This window comes from Epargyreus clarus, unplaced genomic scaffold (assembly GCF_041222505.1).
Source record: "Epargyreus clarus isolate Ecla_fem2 unplaced genomic scaffold, WU_Ecla_fem_2.2 ptg000014l, whole genome shotgun sequence".
NCBI classification, from domain to species: Eukaryota; Metazoa; Arthropoda; class Insecta; order Lepidoptera; family Hesperiidae; genus Epargyreus; species Epargyreus clarus.
Genome location: NW_027332222.1, coordinates 11656697 through 11674299, shown reverse-complemented (window position 1 = coordinate 11674299; position 17603 = coordinate 11656697). Strand labels below are relative to the sequence as shown.

Below are 17603 nucleotides of genomic sequence, written 5' to 3'. Positions count from 1 at the left end.
GTGTCAGTTATTTTTTTCGATGTCATTGTCTAATTATATTGTTTGACGTAGCGTTATGAGGCAAATATAATTGGATTATCCATCCTTTACACCAACAACAGTGATATCATTGTTGTTTTTGTTATCTTTAGATTAAGTTAACAGTTGAAATGTATATCAGTGTTACGAGTGTGTTTGCAATAGTATATTCCACGATATACTTATTTTTTTCCTTAATATTAATCCCGATTAATTCTGTTATAAAGTAAACCCATTTGATACTTAACATACGGAATCATTTCAATACGATATAGAATAAACAGTTGGCGTGAACACACTGTTTTCTTGATCTGAAAATTAAATGAACATATTATAATCTTACGGCTCTTACGTACTAATCATTTCATTAATATCCTACCCTCATTTTACAAAAAATAACGACATTCTTACGATCATAATCACAATTTTCCGTCCGTTTTGGTTTACATAGAAACACTCAAGGTGTAATTGTTTGATGTAAGTATCCACACCATTTGTATTTTAATGCAAACTCTATTCAGATGAAGTTAAGTGGTCACAGTAATAACTACAGTATAGGTGTTATGCCTTTACAGTAGTTCTGATGCTTACATTGTGCCACAATGTTACCACAGCCCTATTATAACGACACGTACTATGTTTGTTGCACGACTTGGTGTCTTGAGTTTAGATTTTAGGTCTTGACTCATATTTTGGCATTTTCGTAAAGATTTGCTCGAATGTGCAGGTGAAATGAATAATCAGATAATTGTGTAAATACATTTTTTATTGAGATCAATATAACCGATCCTATTCGCTGCCGCCCGCCCTCTCGTTCTGCCCAGCATGGGGTTCATGAGTGTTCTCATCCATCTTCTGTTCTCCATAGTTTCCCAAAAGCCGCTGGCCATTGGGATCGAAGGGAGACTTCAAGTGTAAATTCGCTTTGTATTTCTTTCCCATCACTTCAATTTCGTAATTCCCGTCATTTAAGTAGGCTTTGGTCACTTCTGACCCTTTGTTGCTGATGTACCCGATCCCAATGGGCTTGTCCAGGAAGAACGCGTAATCGCCCCGTCTTAAATATCCGACTGGTTCCCCATTACGGAATATTGCTTCTTGACCGAATAGCGCAACCTTAAATTAGTGATTTACATTGTTAACAAAATAAGTGATAACTGGCTTACAATGCTTCAATTATTTTTGATATTCTTTTAAATTAATGAACATACAACAATAATATCAACATAACAAGAGAAATGTAAGAAGTGTTTTTTTGTGAAATTTATTTATTCATTTCTATTGACAAATTATAACTAGATTTTAAAATGTCTGTCTGTTTGTATTCCTCTATAAGGCTTCCATGAATATTAAATGGAGAGTGGAATAATTAATAGGTTTTGTACCTATATACCTTATACATACTTAGTATAAAGTTGCAACAAGTGTAAGTAACTTCACAGTTGTATTTTGTTTTGTCGCTACTTTACCTTATCATCCAACGTGAAGTAGGCATATTTTTTGGTGACTCCATTCTTCCTTGCTTTGGTGACGCTCTCATTGCCTATGTACTCCCCATCTTTACGGCAAGCGAATGATAAATTCGCCTCCACTGGATTGTCATCAGTTCTTAGATCAGCATTCCACAAGTGGTAACCTGAAACAAACAAGAACAAATTAAACTACCCACCAAAACCCTAAATACGGTAAGCTTTCATGATGACTGGGTAATTGGGTATTAAAATGAATGGGCGTAATATGTTATTTTCTATTAATATTTATGTACAAAATAGCATAATTTTTTAAATAAGACATTTCTTTAATTTGAAATGATGAGATGAGATGTTTATTTTCCAAAATTTGGATTTAATCAGCGAATTAGCGGCGTTATATACATTCAATTTAAATTTTATTACCGTCGACTCAAGATGCCTCTGAGCATGTCGCTATAATCTCTTTAAGAATTCACACTATATACCTTTTTCCGCGCTCAGTGACGTCAGCGCCCTCCAGCCGGCGTTCGCGAGTCCCTTGGCGCTGTTGAGGGCGCTGTACACCTGCACCGCGTGCGACGACGGCACGTGCAGCTCCCAGCCCAGCTCGCCCGACCACGACACACGGAGGGCCCTTTTTTATAATATAGGAGTAGCAGATGAGCATGCAGTCCACCTGATGGTAAGTGGCTACTGCCGCCCATGGACATCTGTAATCAATCCCAGACAGGATTAGATATTCCTGTCTGAGGTCGGCCACAGATGCGCCGCTACCCCTGAGGACTAAGCTGGAACGCCTCGGAAAAGTATGTCTCCCTTACCACACCCTTCAAACCGGAACACAGCAGCGCCTGACACTGCTGTTATTAGGTAGAAATAGGTGTGGCGGTGGTGCCGCCGGAGTCGAACCACAATGGGTTCTACCACCTTCAAAACACCCATATATTATTGTTATTGTTGCCCTGCAGGTAACACCCATATATTATTGTCCAAGGAAGTAAACAACAAATATCTAAGTATTATAATTTATTATCTTAGTAAAAGGAAGTAAACACATTGTAATTTATTATCATGATTGCAATTATAGTTTGAGAAGATCCCATTGTAATACGGTCAGTCGAACGCCTGGCTAACAGACAAGTGACTTTATCCATTCCATATTTTTTCTTTATTCGTGGAGCAAACATTGAAAAAATCTTTCTCATTTAACTTACTAGTTCGAGCTATGAAAATGTCATAATTTATATTTTAGCACATCTCATAAGATTGCTGAATTTGAATATGTCAGTTATTTTTAATTATAGGGATACAGGTGAATTTTATTTATATAGATTACATAACTGTAATTTAACACTTCATGTGTTTTATTCATTATCTCTCAATCAATCGATGTTGCAGTCAAGAAAGATGATAATAAGTATTCGATAGAGATATACGCTAATACAGTGGTCTGTATGTACATATGGTATGTAAAGAGTAAAATGTAAAGAGGTAGGTCTTATATCGGCGAATACATCACAGCGATATCTCACCTGCAAGTGTAGGTCTTGTTCTCCGGGGAGTACGGTGCTTTAGACACGCGGATGCTGCGATGCGTGTTCACTGGGAACGCATCATTGGACAGTCCGGCGTTGGTATACCGTTGGAGAATGCGTTGGCTGAAATAGTATTATGAATGGTATTTATTTCTAAATGTTATTTCTATGGTATTCAAATGAGATGTCTCCATTATTCTCCTATTTCTGGATCAAAAAGAAGTTTTTTTTTAACACAGCATTGATGAGCAATAATATTATTACCCGAAATTCTTAGGTACCAATCTAAATTCAACTTTAGGTAGGGTTTTTGATATCCAGCTAGAAACGTCTATGAAAGTCTAGTATTATATCTTATTTTAGACAGAAATTAGCCCTTTTTGGCAACTACTTATTACAAAGATAGATTATTGTAATAGAAAATTCTTTCGTTTGCCGATCTTTTAAAGCGCTAGAATTCTTAAAGTGGACGATTTTGATGCAATTATGTTCATGATTTTTTTAATTACCTGTCAGGTCCTTGAATACTCATGATACACATATGTTTGGTGACGTCAGTGATAGTGGCCCGCAGTTTATATGTTTGGATGATCCTCCGCAGGTGCGCCAATGTGTGGTTGGCGCTAAAACCACTCGTCACCACGTAGTAACCACGGCCCTTGAAATAATAACAACATGTTGCATACTGATTGACATATTAAGTAATGGACTTCAGAATGCGATTAGTGACTTTCGAACCAAAAGTGATAAAAATCGGTAAAAGCACTACAATGACGCGTAAGATATTATTGGCATTGGAGATAAAATATTATACACCATAAAAATGTTTAAGTGCGTATATAGATTCATATCGACACTGGAAAGGCTGAATATTAGGGCTGTACAATTTAACCGGCCAAGCCGGCTAAAAAAGTTAGCTAAATTAATTAGCTAACTTTTTTAGCCGGCTTGGCCTACGCCGGAGCCACACGGCACAATAGCATTTTGTGCCGTGTGGCTCCGGCGGCGAATAGACCACCCCATACCTGCCCGTGGGTGTCGTAGAAGCCGACTAAGGGCATCTACCGGGTAGATGGGCAGCAGCGTCTACTCGGGCATTTAACATCCTACTGCGACGGTCCCACTGGTTGCTGGGTCTGACACCGCCTGGCGTAATTCCCGAAGGTGTCTCGCTTGGTGGTAAGATCTCTTCGTGGGATCTGCCTGGCTAGCTACCACCCTCAGGTCGGAGTCTACCGCTAATAACGACTCGTCGTGTTTCGGTAGTGCGCCTGGGAGCCAGTTCATCCCCTTATCCCTCCCTTCCCATCCCCCTGTGGTGCTTCCGACGGCGTACTTTACGGGTCCGTTGAGTCTCTTTAAGCATCGTTGCCCCCGGGGGCGTGGTGTGTTGGCGCGGGGGCCAGGGAGACCCGGTGAAACGGTTGTCCGCTGGCCGCCCGCCGGTTAGTTGGGGACCCGAACCCGGGCAACACTGTTAACCTCTGGCCCGGGAGGCTGTCCCGCCAACCGGCGAAAAATCCCGTTGCGCGGCTACCTTGCCGGAGTAAGAGACCGGAGTGGAGCCGGGTAGTCGTGCACGGGGGGGACCGGGGGCCCTTCCGTCCCCCGCGCCAGCATCCCACATCACCTCCGTAGGCTCGGTGTCACGAGACTCATACTTTGTCCCGTGAGGCGTCGGCGGAGCATTGCAAATCCTTTCAAATTCCCGCCCTTTTTGGAACAACCACCAACTATGAGAAAGCCCAATAAAAAGAAGAAAAGTTGCACAGCGGCGACCTCTTCCACATTTACTGTGGATATGTGCAATATCAGAGGAGTCCATTCCAATCTGAATGCCGTCCACCACCACCTTGAGACGGTAAAGCCGGCTTTTCTCTTTTTGACGGAGACGCAGATATCTACCCCGGACGATACATCGTATTTGGAATACCCCGGTTACAATTTAGAACATGCCTTCAGGCGTCGTGCCGGGGTATGTGTGTATGTTCGGGGGGACGTCTGCTATCGCCGTCTCAGCTTTCTCGAAGACAAGGACCTATCATTGTTGTGGCTGCGCGCGGACGTCGGAGGTCTTACCCGTGTCTACGCGTGCCTGTATAGGTCCTATAGCGGAGACGTGGAGACAACTCGATTATTCGAGCACGTCCAGTGGGCAACCGACAGAATGCTGCAGCAGTGTCCTTCGGCAGAGTTGGTGGTTCTCGGTGATTTCAACGCTCATCATGTTGATTGGCTGGGATCCCGGACCACCGACTTTGCCGGGAGATCTGCATATGACTTCTCCTTGGCATATGGGCTCTCTCAGGTCGTACCTGGTTTCACTAGGGTGCCTGATGTAGAGACCCATACTGCCTCTTTGCTGGACCTACTGCTGACTACCCATCCGGTGGACTACCAAGTAATGGTCAAGGCTCCCCTTGGATCCTCTGACCATTGCTTGGTAAGTTCGACTGTGCCCTTGTCGTACCCCGTGGAGACACGTCCCCCCGGGAGACGACAAGTTTGGCATTACAAGTCAGCAGACTGGGACGGATTCCGGGAGTTCCTGGCTTCGTACCCGTGGAGGCAGCTATGTTTCGTCTCGGGTGACCCTAGCTCGTGTGCTGAGTCTGTAACCGACGTGATACGGCAGGGTATGGAGTGTTTCATTCCAAACTCTGTCGTGTCCGTCGGCGGGCGGAGTCAGCCCTGGTTTGGTGGGTCTTGTGCTAAAACGCTAAGCCTTAAGCAGGAGGCCTTCCAAACCTGGGCATCAGCACACGCTAGCAAGGACCCAAAAACCCCCGAGCTCCGAACCGCGTTTAATGCTGCCTCCCGTTCAGCGAAGAAGCATATGGCCAAGGCGAAGTCTAAGCACATCGGCAGAATTGGCGAGCGGCTACTTGGTTACCCCTCCGGGAGTCGAGCCTTCTGGTCGCTGGCCAAAGCTGTCGAGGGTAATTTCTGCCGGTCTTCACTACCGCCCCTGCGGAAACCAGATGATTCTCTGGCCCACACGGCAAAGGGGAAAGCCGATCTTCTTGGTACCCTCTTTGCCTCAAACTCGACTCTTGATGACACAGGGGCCACACCGCCTACCATCCCGCGGTGTGAGAGCTCTATGCCGGATATTCGCTTTACGTAGAAGGCTGTCAGGCGAGCTCTATTGTCCCTCGATATCAAGAAGTCGAGCGGGCCAGACGAAATCCCCGCAGTGGTGCTCAGGACGTGCGCTCCCGAGTTGGCTCCCGTCTTAACGCGCCTATTCTCGCTTTCCTACACCACAGGACAAGTACCGTCTTCGTGGAAGGTTGCCCTTGTACACCCTATTCCCAAAAAGGGTGACCGCAGCGACCCGGCCAACTATAGGCCTATAGCGATAACCTCCCTGCTCTCAAAAGCTATGGAGCGTGTTGTAAACACGCAGCTCCTTAGGTACCTGGAAGAGCACCGGCTGATCAGCGATCACCAATATGGTTTTCGCAAGGGCCGATCAGCTGGTGATCTTCTTGCGTACCTCACTCACCGTTGGGCGCAGGCTGTTGAGAGCAACGGGGAGGCATTGGCCGTAAGCCTGGACATCGCTAAGGCCTTTGACCGGGTCTGGCATAGGGCCCTTCTCGCGAAGTTACCATCTTACGGTCTTCCCGAGAGGTTGTGCACATGGACTGCCAGCTTTCTATCTGAGCGGCATATTAAGGTCGTAATTGACGGGTGCTGCTCAGACACGAAGCTCATCAACGCTGGCGTGCCCCAAGGGTCTGTATTATCTCCCACGCTTTTTATTCTGCATATCAATGATATGCTGCTAAAAATCGGTGGCATTCATTGCTATGCAGATGATAGCACGGGAGATGCTGTGTACACAGGCCGTGCGAACACCTCTCGGACATTCGTGGAAGAAAGCAGAATCCGACTTGTGTCTGAAATCGAGAACTCTCTGGAGCGGGTCTCGGAATGGGGTCGTCTTAACCTTGTTGAGTTCAACCCCTCGAAGACACAAGTCTGCGCGTTTACCGCTAAAAAAACCCCATTCGTCATAGCGCCTAATTTCCAAAGTACCCCGCTCACCATTGGTAAAAGTGTAGGGATCCTGGGAGTCGACATCTCGTGCGACGTGCAGTATCGGAGTCATTTGGAAGTTAAAGCCAAGTTGGCTTCAAAGAAACTGGGCGTCCTAAACAGAGCCAAGCAGTACTTCACTGGGGGGCAACTCCTGCTGCTTTATAAAGCGCAAGTGAGGCCCCACATGGAGTACTGCTCGCATCTCTGGGCAGGGGCACCACAATACCAACTTAACCCACTTGACTCCGTACAGAAACGCGCGGTGCGAATCGTCGATGACCCAGTGATCTCTGATCGGTTAGAACCCTTAAGCCTTCGGAGGGACATAGGTTCCCTCTGCGTGTTCTACCGACTTTACAATGGTGAGTGTTCTGAGGAACTGTTTGATCTGGTGCCTACGTCGCCTTTCCTTCATCGCACCACTCGCCGAAGGATGAAGTTCCATCCACATCAACTGGACCCGTGGCGGTCCTCCACGGTTCGGTTTAATAGATCATTTTTGCCGCGTACGTGCAAAATGTGGAATGAACTTCCTCCTGAGGTATTCCCTCAGGACTATGACATGGGGCTCTTCAAGAGGGGTGTAAAAAGAGCTCTCCTTCAAAGCCGGCGATGCATTGGCGACTCCTCTGGTGTTGCAAATGTCCATAGGCGACGGTGACTGCTTTCCATCAGGCAGCCCGTCTGCCTTATCGTTAGGTTACATATAAAAAAAAAAAAAAAAAAAAAAAAAATAGCTAGCTAACCGATAGGCTTAGCTAATTTAACCGGTTAACTTAATTAGCTCAGCTAATTAGCTAACGGCTAACCGGCTAATTTTTTTTTCAGCTATTCACTGATTCCTTTTTTATAGAAAGGTTCAAAAAATAATATTAAGGCTCTTTTTTTTTGTTTAAAGAAACGATAGTCGCGAAATAAACTTATTTAATATTTTATCAATAATTTAAATAATTATGTTGAATTGTGATTTTCAGTTGTATGAGATATATATCTTCAATTGTATGAGAAATATCAAAAATATGAAATTTGTGTCACATTTTTTTTTTATATTTAACCTAACGATAAGGCAGACGGGCTACCTGATGGAAAGCAGTCACCGTCGCCTATGGACATTTGCAACACCAGAGGAGTCGCCAATGCATCGCCGGCTTTGGAATATCACATATGATAACTACTAGAAAATTATAACAGTGCACCAAAAAACATCGGCTAAAAAACGAACTACTGTACAAATTAACGTCACCATTTAAAAAAATCAAAAAACGCGCGCTATTTAAATCTTGTATTAAAACAAATTTTATGGTAATAATTTGCTGTAGTATTTATCAAAGACTATCATTTTCAATTATATTATTTTCTAAAAACTATTATTTATAATCACATAATTATTTTTAGTAAACATAATTATTTAAATTATTGATAAAATATTGAATAAGTAAATTTCGCGACTATCGTTTCTTTAAACAAAAAAAAAAGAGCCTTAATATTATTTTTTGAACCTTTCTATAGAAAAGGAATCAGTGAATAGCTGAAAAAAAAATTTGCCGGTTAGCCGTTAGCTAATTAGCTGAGCTAATTAAGTTAACCGGTTAAATTAGCTAAGCCTATCGGTTAGCTAGCTAATTAATTTAGCTAACTTTTTTAGCCGGCTTGGCCGGTTAAATTGTACAGCCCTACTGAATATTTAATACACTTACCTTGAAAATCGGCTCATGCAGCTGTCCACTGCCGCCATCCAAGATGCTGACCGTCACGTCCGCTTCCACCCCACCCTTTTCGTTTAACAACAGAGAATATACCACCCTGAAAAGGATATACATTCGGATATGGATAATAAGTTTTATGTCTATCTAGTTTCTTTATCATTGACATAGACTTATCATCGTTGTTGTAACAAGATCGGTTGGGAGTCTATTGTTTACTACAGTGTACTTTTCGACTGCTTTGATGTCTAAAATGGTGATATTAAACCCTAAGTATAACAAAAATAAAATCTTAGAAATTAGATTACACTTCGGAGTATATCTCATTAGTTCATGTGTCAACGTTCGTTAATACTACAAATTCCTTGGCATATACTTATTTGGAATAATGGTTTAAAAATTATGATCAAACATTTATATTGTAGTCTATCTAATAGTGAGAAATCACGGAGCGGAGTAGCTGTTTTGTTTCAAACCTCACCGACAGCAGTATCTTACGATTCAGTAGTATTTGCGGTTACGTGGTAGCGGTATGACTGAAAGCGATCGATACATATTACCATCGCAGCGGAAACAAAACACTCCGTGAAAACAACAACGCCAACGCAGACCGCGGGTCGACTTTGCATGCGGAAGCAGAAAAAACACTTCGTTAGTTCTAAGCGTCATACATTTGTCGTACCTATCATCGTTTTTGGAGAGGTCAGCGGTGAGCGCGAGTTCCGCACAGCGGCGGGCGTCGGGCCCCGTGAGGTAGAACTTGCCGTAGTACGACATGTTGAACAGCGCTGCTCGCTTGCGGCAATTCAACGCTTCTTGACCTATCTGTGGAACAAATGACGATAAACGAGCTAGAGTCAATTCATGTCTGCCTAGTGAATTGAATCAAACCGATATAGTGACAATGTTTAATGTACAGGTCCGTTAAATACGAAACTGTATTAGCAAAAAATATTGATATGAACAAAAATAGCTGAAAGGAATTACGAGGCCAATTTTGATCAAATCAAATGGAAACAAATGGGTGTCTTTTTTCAAGTGTAGTTTCACTTGAAAAAAGACACCCATTTGTTTCCACCATCAGATAGAGTCGCTTATAAGGATCAGATTCATTTTATTTCACATTACATCTTAAAACAGAAACACATGCTACGCAGCGAATTTCTTATATACCTACCAAAAAGTTTTATGTTTGATAAAATATAATATTACCAGTTCATGATGTTTGGAGAAACCAAACGTGTACTCTCCCTTCAGAATGTCTTCGTATCGCTGGTCCAAATTGCGAGGGTAGTCGTGGGTGCCACCCCAATCGTACTGCTGGACTCTGATCTGAAAATAATTCCCTTTGTGTTATATTTTCAAACTCTATAATACCTTCGCTCCGGATAAATATAACGTAGGTTGCTAGGAGTCTACTCTGTCATACATAAACATTATTTTCTCATCATGAGTGGCATCACGACCAGCTATGGCATCTGTACCACATTGCTATGTTATAGTTTCACATACAATACCTTCTCCCTGCGCAAGTAGAACAAAGGCCGCTACTAGCCCGCCCTGATGAACATCACGGCTCCATTGTGAACCAGCTTTTAATAGAGTCGTGACTGGCATTACGACCAGCCAACCTCTAGCCATTTACAACATAATATTATAATTCCATACACAATACCCTCTCCCTAGCATATAGAAGGCAGGCCGTTCCCAGCCCACCCTGGCCTACTTCACAGCTCTGTTATCCACTAGCTCCTGGTGCAACGCATCGTGGCTGGCATTCCGTCCAGCCAACTTCTCATCATTTGACACAATATATTTGCATTCACAATACCCTCTCTCCTGGCATATAGAAGGCAGGCCGCTCCCAGCCCGCCCTGGCCTTCATCACGGCTCCGTTGTCCACCAGCTCCTGGTGCAGGGCGTCGTGGATGGCATCTCGACCAGCCAACCTCTCATCATTGACAACACAATATAATTGCATACACAATACCCTCTCTCCTGCCATATAGAAGGCGGGACGCTACCAGCCCGCCCTGGCCTGCATCACGGCTCCATTGTCCACCAGCTCCTGGTGCAGGGCGTCGTGGCTAGCATCCCGACCAGCTAACCTCTCATCATTGACAACACAATAGTACCTTCTCTCCTGGCATATAGAAGGCAGGCCGCTCCAAGCCCGCCCTGGCCTGCATCAAGGCTCCGTTGTCCGCCAGTTCTTAATGCAATCAGACTGGTATGGCGATCAGCTAGTCTCTCGTCATTAACAATAATATATTATAATATCATACACAATAGTACCCTCTCTCCTGGCATGTAGAAGGCAGGTCGTTCCCAGCCCGCCCTGGCCTGCATCACGGCCCCGTTGTCCACTAACTCTTGGTGCAACGCATCGTGGCTGGCATCCCGACCAGCTAGCCTCTCGTCATTGGGGAACACGATGCTGTAGTTCTTCACGTATGATTCATGGCTACTCTCACGCAACCAGTGAGCGCGGGACATCTGCGCTGGTGTGAAGCGCCGGATGTCGAATGTGAACATGTTGTAGTGTGGCCTGGAAATAACTTTTTATGTTATGTCTGCTTTATATCAGAAGAATCAAAATCAAAAATCAGAATCTGAAGAATCAGAATTCAGAAAAATCTTTTTGGCAATTTATCGATGTGTAAGTGAACAAAAGCAATGACTGTCACGTAGATACAATTCTCCTCAAAAGAGACTCAATAATACCAGTAGAACCCTTTGTGAATCGACTCCAGAGGTACCACCGCCAAACCTATGTCTGCCTAGTCACAACAGTGTTATGTTACTGTATTCCGGTTTGAAGGGTAAAGTTAGAAAAGAGACATACCTAGGTACTAATCCTCATCTGTTGTGGACTTCAAGTAGGACTATAGTCTTATATAATGTTCATTATAAATATCGATGAGTGACAGTAGCCACTTACTATCTGGTAGAATGCATTTAATATTTTAAACAAGTAAATTAAAGAAATCTAAGTCCGTGATTTTGAATGAAATGAATGTTTATAATTGCCTCATTCCACTTTGTTTCCATGGAACGTGTTTCGTCATCGTGAATATTTCTTCGCCATATCTAATTCTTATTAATTATACTTAGTTTACGTAAAAACTTATGTGAGTAAATATTTCTGTCATTGACATGATGATAAACAAAATTATATAACAAAGGCGATAATGCAAAAATCGTAATGATAAACTGTGTTCAACTATAACGAAAAGACACAATTAATTTCATATAAACAAAAACGAAATATAAACAAAGTCATTATGGAAGCAAGGGTGAACCACCGATAACCTCTTATATGCAAAGGTGAACAGTCATCATGAAAATATTATGGTTAGTAAACTCAAACCGCTAAAATTAAAATTTATTACTTAAGATCGAAGTACCAGACGAGCATGCAGTTTACATAATAGTATAGTTATCGCCAAACTGCTAGTCCGCTCTGAAGGTGTTGCGGGCAGGTATAGTCATACATACTGTCGGCTATTAGGTACCATCTACCCAACTCCACATCATAGCTGGGCACCGTTAATCAAATAGTTAACTTCGTTAATCGTTAATCCGCTACAAAAAAAGTTAGCTTCGTTAAGCGTTAAAGCGTTACATTGCGGAAGAATTAACGCAAGTTAACGTTAATCGTTAATCCGTTAATATGTGTAAAATTGCATTTTTATATCGTTGCGTTAGTGAACTTATACAACTTGTTGGTTTAGGTTCTGGAAGTTAACAGGTTAGGAATAAAACAAAATACTTGTATAATTCAAATGTGTAATTTAATCGTCGGGCATAAGGTGCATATTCCCCTTCATGAACATTAACATGTTTGTTGTTTTTCGCGCCGCGCCGCGGTGCCGTGCGGTAAATAGTAGGCATTAGATTAACGATTAACGGGCTTCTGCATATTAACGGAAGTTAACGTGTCCGTTAACATTTTTAAAAGTTAACTTAAAAGTTAATTCGTTAATCAAAATGTTAACTTCGTTAATTAACGATTAACGGATTAACGAGTTAATGCCCAGCTATGCTCCACATACAACAGAGGTTCTACGTGAAGTCGACCGCAATCGCAGGCAGTGGTACTTCCCCGGTCGAAACAATATACTCTATTTCTTTTTAATTTTTCGTTCTTCTTAAGATTTAGGTTTTTTTTTTTTAAATATAAGAGTAGCAGATGAGCATGCAGTCCACCTGATGGTAAGTGGCTACTGTCGCACATGGACATCTGTAATCAACCCCAGATAGGATTGGATATTCCTACCTGAGGTCGGCCACAGATGCACCGCTATCCCTGAGGACTAAGCTGGAACGCCTCGGAAAAGTATGTCTCCCTTACCACACCCTTCAAACCGGAACACAGCAGCGCCTAACACTGCTGTTATTAGGTAGAAATAGGTGTGGCGGTGGTGCCGCCGGAATCGAACCACAAATGGTTCTACCACCTTCAATTTCTACATACCTTCCTTTAAGAACCCATTCTGCCATTTGTATGGCACATCCGGCAGAAAACATCATACCGGCGGAATTGTAGCCACAATTATGATACAATCCTGAAAGTAATGGTACCATGTAATGTACCTAATCTACAAAAATGCTCAAAAACATTCAAAATAAAAAGTGCTACTAAACACAAAACAATAATATAATGGTACATCAACAAGATTTTATAAATAAATATCTCTATTAGGTAAAAACTGTGGAAACTTTAAATAAGTTGCAAATATTTGTGTACCTTTCTTTAATTGGCATGAAAACCAAACTTGAACAGACTTTGGCACCCAACTTTTTTTTCAAAAAGGTAAGTTGATATTTTATACTCACCAAAAACATTAGGATCTTCTCCCAACAAAGGCTTGTGATCGGGAGTGAACGACTCCGGTCCACACACTGTGCTCTTAATACCAATTTTGCCCAGCTTCGGGCAAAGTGACGCTGCACTGTTCATATGCACGTTGAACACGTCCCAATCTAGGTCGTACAGATGGAATTGCTGACTGTCAGAAACCTATAAAGAACTCCAAATTATCGCGATCCACATAATACAGTTATTATTAAATATCTGTTTTTAATTTTGGCAATGAGTCTAATGAGTAAATGAGTTTAATTTGGCAATAAATTACTTTACTTAAAATTGAACTTATTACGTGTCTCCATGGGATCTACTAGGACTCCCACTTAGTGTCTACGTCAATATAGCAACCAGTCCATAACTTCGACGTGAAGTATGCCCTTTCCATACTTCTCTCAATTGTTACGAGTATTATGTACAAACCTGATCCAAAATAATAGGATTGTCTTCATATCCGCCGACTTGACAGGTTTCCCCTTGGATCTTAATATAGAGATTCACATCGTGATCTCTTATATTCGGACAGTTACGGATTTCGGGAATAGATTCGGTCACTACATAGGCGTGTTTGAACGGAATGAGGGGTAGAGACGGTACTCCGGCGAACCTGGCTATTCTTCCACCCCAAGCACCTAGATAAACAAATCACAGTTATAAATAAAGTTTTCTTGATAAATCTTTCTTGGAGCAAAAGGTTTCTGTACCTTTTCTTTTGTGTATTATATGGGAATAGGCTGAAAAAGTGAAGCAAAACTGAAATAAGGGAAATAGACAGAAATAATAATATCTTAATTATGAATGCATGTTTCTGTTCTGAATTTATATAGTCGTCTATACAAACTCTTCTCTGTCCCTCTATGAGGTCACTTTAGTTTTAATCAAGGAATATTTTGCGTCCAAAAATACGTCAACTATCCTGAAGTTATTGTACATTATTCGATGTAAAATCGCGTCACGTTTTTTGGACTTGTAGAGAGCTTGTATTAAGATAACTCAAACTTACCTCCACAATTAACAACACATTTGGTCTTAATAAACCCTTTGTCTGTCCTTACACCAGTGACTTCCTTATTTCCGAGCAAGTTGTGAGCGTAGTGTATATCGAGAACAGGACAGTCTTCATAAATCTGTTGATAATGATTATGTATAAATTACATGTATCCAAAATATGTCATACCAGTACAAATATACGAGTATACGGGGCATTTTTTATTGTTGTCGTCCTTAATTAGTGTTGTCATTTATTGTTGTTGTCTATTGTTGTTGTAGTTTATTGTTATTGTCGTCTATTATTGTTGTTCTACTTACTTTACCCCCATTTTTCTTCGCCATCTTCACAAGTGCATTGCACGCCATCGTAGGATCTATGGTGCCGTCTTCAGGTGAATACAGAGCCATCTTAAAGATCGAAGGGTCTAAGAGCGGAAATAGTTTCTGGGCCTCATTTGGATCTAGGACCTGGCTAGGAATGTCCATCGCTTTACCTAAAGTGTGGAGCCTCATGTATTCTTGTGTGCGAACCTAGGAAGCAAAAAGAGGGAGGATATCTTTTAATTACAAATGTAATGTTGTGACTAAGTTCTGATTACGCACATGTTTTTCTTATATTATTGCAATAGCAAAGGGTAGGTGACCTATTTGATGTTCATCTGTTAAAGTTTATTATTTACAATTCCAAATAGCCAAAGTTAGAACATACGAACATTTTTTAAGTAACAATGATATAACACTGCACACCAGCGCCATCTGCTTTTATAAAACAGATGTCTTGCCGCTGGCATCGAACCACGAAAATCATTATTAATTTGCATTTCTCAAACATTTTTATAGTTTTAAAAGTATTTAAAACGTCGTAAAAGATAACCATGGGTATGTTAATCTGTTCATTACCTTGCTGCGCGATATAAACATTCCGCCGTTATTAATCCATCCGGCGTGTTCTCCTGTCTCCTTCTCCAGGTTGCTGTACACATTTCTGGAGTCTCGCAATAGTCTCACCTCCAGATCACAAGGTCTAAGTGACCATACCAAACCTAAAAATGTGGTAGTTCTGAAGTCATTAACATCATTAGCATTAATTTAGCACATAGGTATCATTTTACAGTTTGGTTTTTTGGCTATCACTAGTCATTTTCTATATGGCATAAGTCAAACGAGATATTAATCATCAACAACCAATCATTGTCCCACAACGATGCACGGGTCTCCTCTCAGAATGAGAGGGATTAGGCCATAGTGCTCCGCGCTGGCCAAGTGCGTATTGGTAGACTTTACATAGGTTTGAAAACTTTTTTTTAAGATTTCTCAGGTGTGCACGTTTCCCCCCGATATTTTGCTTCGGCGTTGGAGCATGTGATAATTAATAATTATATAATACGCACATAACTTTGAAAAATCAGAGATTTGGATTTCGAGACTGGGATTTGAACCTTGTACCTCTCAATGAAATGTTATGTAGTTATTTCTCAACAAAATAATATTTACCTGCGGTATGCCAAGTCGTTCCACTAGTCAACTTGGCCCGTTCTAACAATACTGCATTCACGCCTCGTTTTGTTAGTTGGTACAATGTGTTACACCCGGCTATTCCTCCACCTAGATTAGTAATACATATACATATTTTTAGAACGGTGTTTTACTAATCGTAAATGTGTATAAAAAATTGGTGATTTCCAAATCAGTAAGAAAAAATAATTCATTTTTTCCACACAATAAAATATTCCGATATAAGTAGTCGCACATACCTGTATTTGATTTTTAGATACAGGTCTTTTTTCTTTTCCAATATTCAACAAATAATTATATTAATATTTGTTTTTGTTATAGTAAAGTACACTTACCAATAATAACAACATCAGCAGAAGCCACTACATCTTGATTAGTTGAAAACTTTCGCGCATTACTTTTCCTTTTAAAAAAATTCGTCACCCTACACCTTACACAGCCTTCTTTGGCTACTTTCCACATATTTACAAAATATACCACCTTTCCTCACTACTTACTCTTATTTTAATAATAGTTTTTATTAGTATAAAAGATGTTGATTACTGCTCAGCTGACAAAAGAATAGATGTATCGTGTTATGATAGAATTATGGAACAAACATAACTGATAAATGTATCTAAGAGCGCATATGTTATCAGCACGAGCCTCTCCGAATGTCGGAGTTCAAGAGATACTTTGTTATCAAAAGTTATTTATGACTTGAGACCGGCATTCAATGAAATGATTAACAAACCCTTCGTTAAGATTTGTTAACCAACGAGGCAATTTTATCTAAAAAATGTGTTTAAGTAATTCAATAAACGGCTACTGCCGCCCATGGACATCTGTAATCAACCCCAGATAGGATTAGATATTCCTACCTGAGGTCGGCCACAGATGCGCCGCTACCCCTGAGGACTAAGCTGGAACGCCTCGGAAAAGTCTGTCTCCCTTACCACACCCTTCAAACCGGAACACAGCAGCGACTAACACTGCTGTTAGTAGGTAGAAATAGGTGTGGCCGTGGTGCCGCCGGAGTCGAACCACAAAGGGTTCTACCACCTACAAAACTAAACTATCTGACGTTAGCCTTCCCACCACCTTACAAAAGAGATATTATTTATAATATCTAAAAAGTCTTCATGTATCCAGTCATGTACAGTCAAAATGTATCCAGTCTAAAAGAGATATTATTTATAATATCTCTCTTATAAGTTATAGAAAATGTGTTCACAATACATGAAAGATCCTTTCTCCAATATGTAGCTTGATTAGGTGATTATATTCTTGTGTTCAAACTTAACAATGCAATTTTGACACTAATCAGAGATTTGATATCATTAATTAATTTTATGTTACCCAAATGTTCAAAACCGAGCTCTTATTTTAACAATAGTTTTTCTTAAATAAACTTTATATACGCAAAAACGAATAACATTACGTGATTACTATAAACAAACTTATTCAGTTAAGTAAA

General features: G+C 41.2%; 1 protein-coding gene across 1 annotated transcript; it reads right to left on the bottom strand.

Annotated features, from left to right (window-relative positions):
- Positions 1-772: 772 nt before the first annotated feature.
- Positions 773-17130, bottom strand: Sardh (Sarcosine dehydrogenase). Its single transcript, XM_073080163.1, has 17 exons — positions 16483-17130; positions 16127-16237; positions 15533-15675; positions 14951-15163; positions 14646-14769; positions 14066-14274; positions 13615-13798; positions 13253-13343; positions 11071-11323; positions 9988-10107; positions 9458-9600; positions 8770-8875; positions 3535-3683; positions 3023-3148; positions 1976-2124; positions 1488-1654; positions 773-1134 (listed from the first exon to the last, which is right to left on the bottom strand). The coding sequence occupies exons 1-17, from the start codon at positions 16607-16609 to the stop codon at positions 808-810; spliced, it is 2742 nt and encodes a 913-aa protein (XP_072936264.1). The 5' UTR covers positions 16610-17130; the 3' UTR covers positions 773-807.
- Positions 17131-17603: the final 473 nt, after the last annotated feature.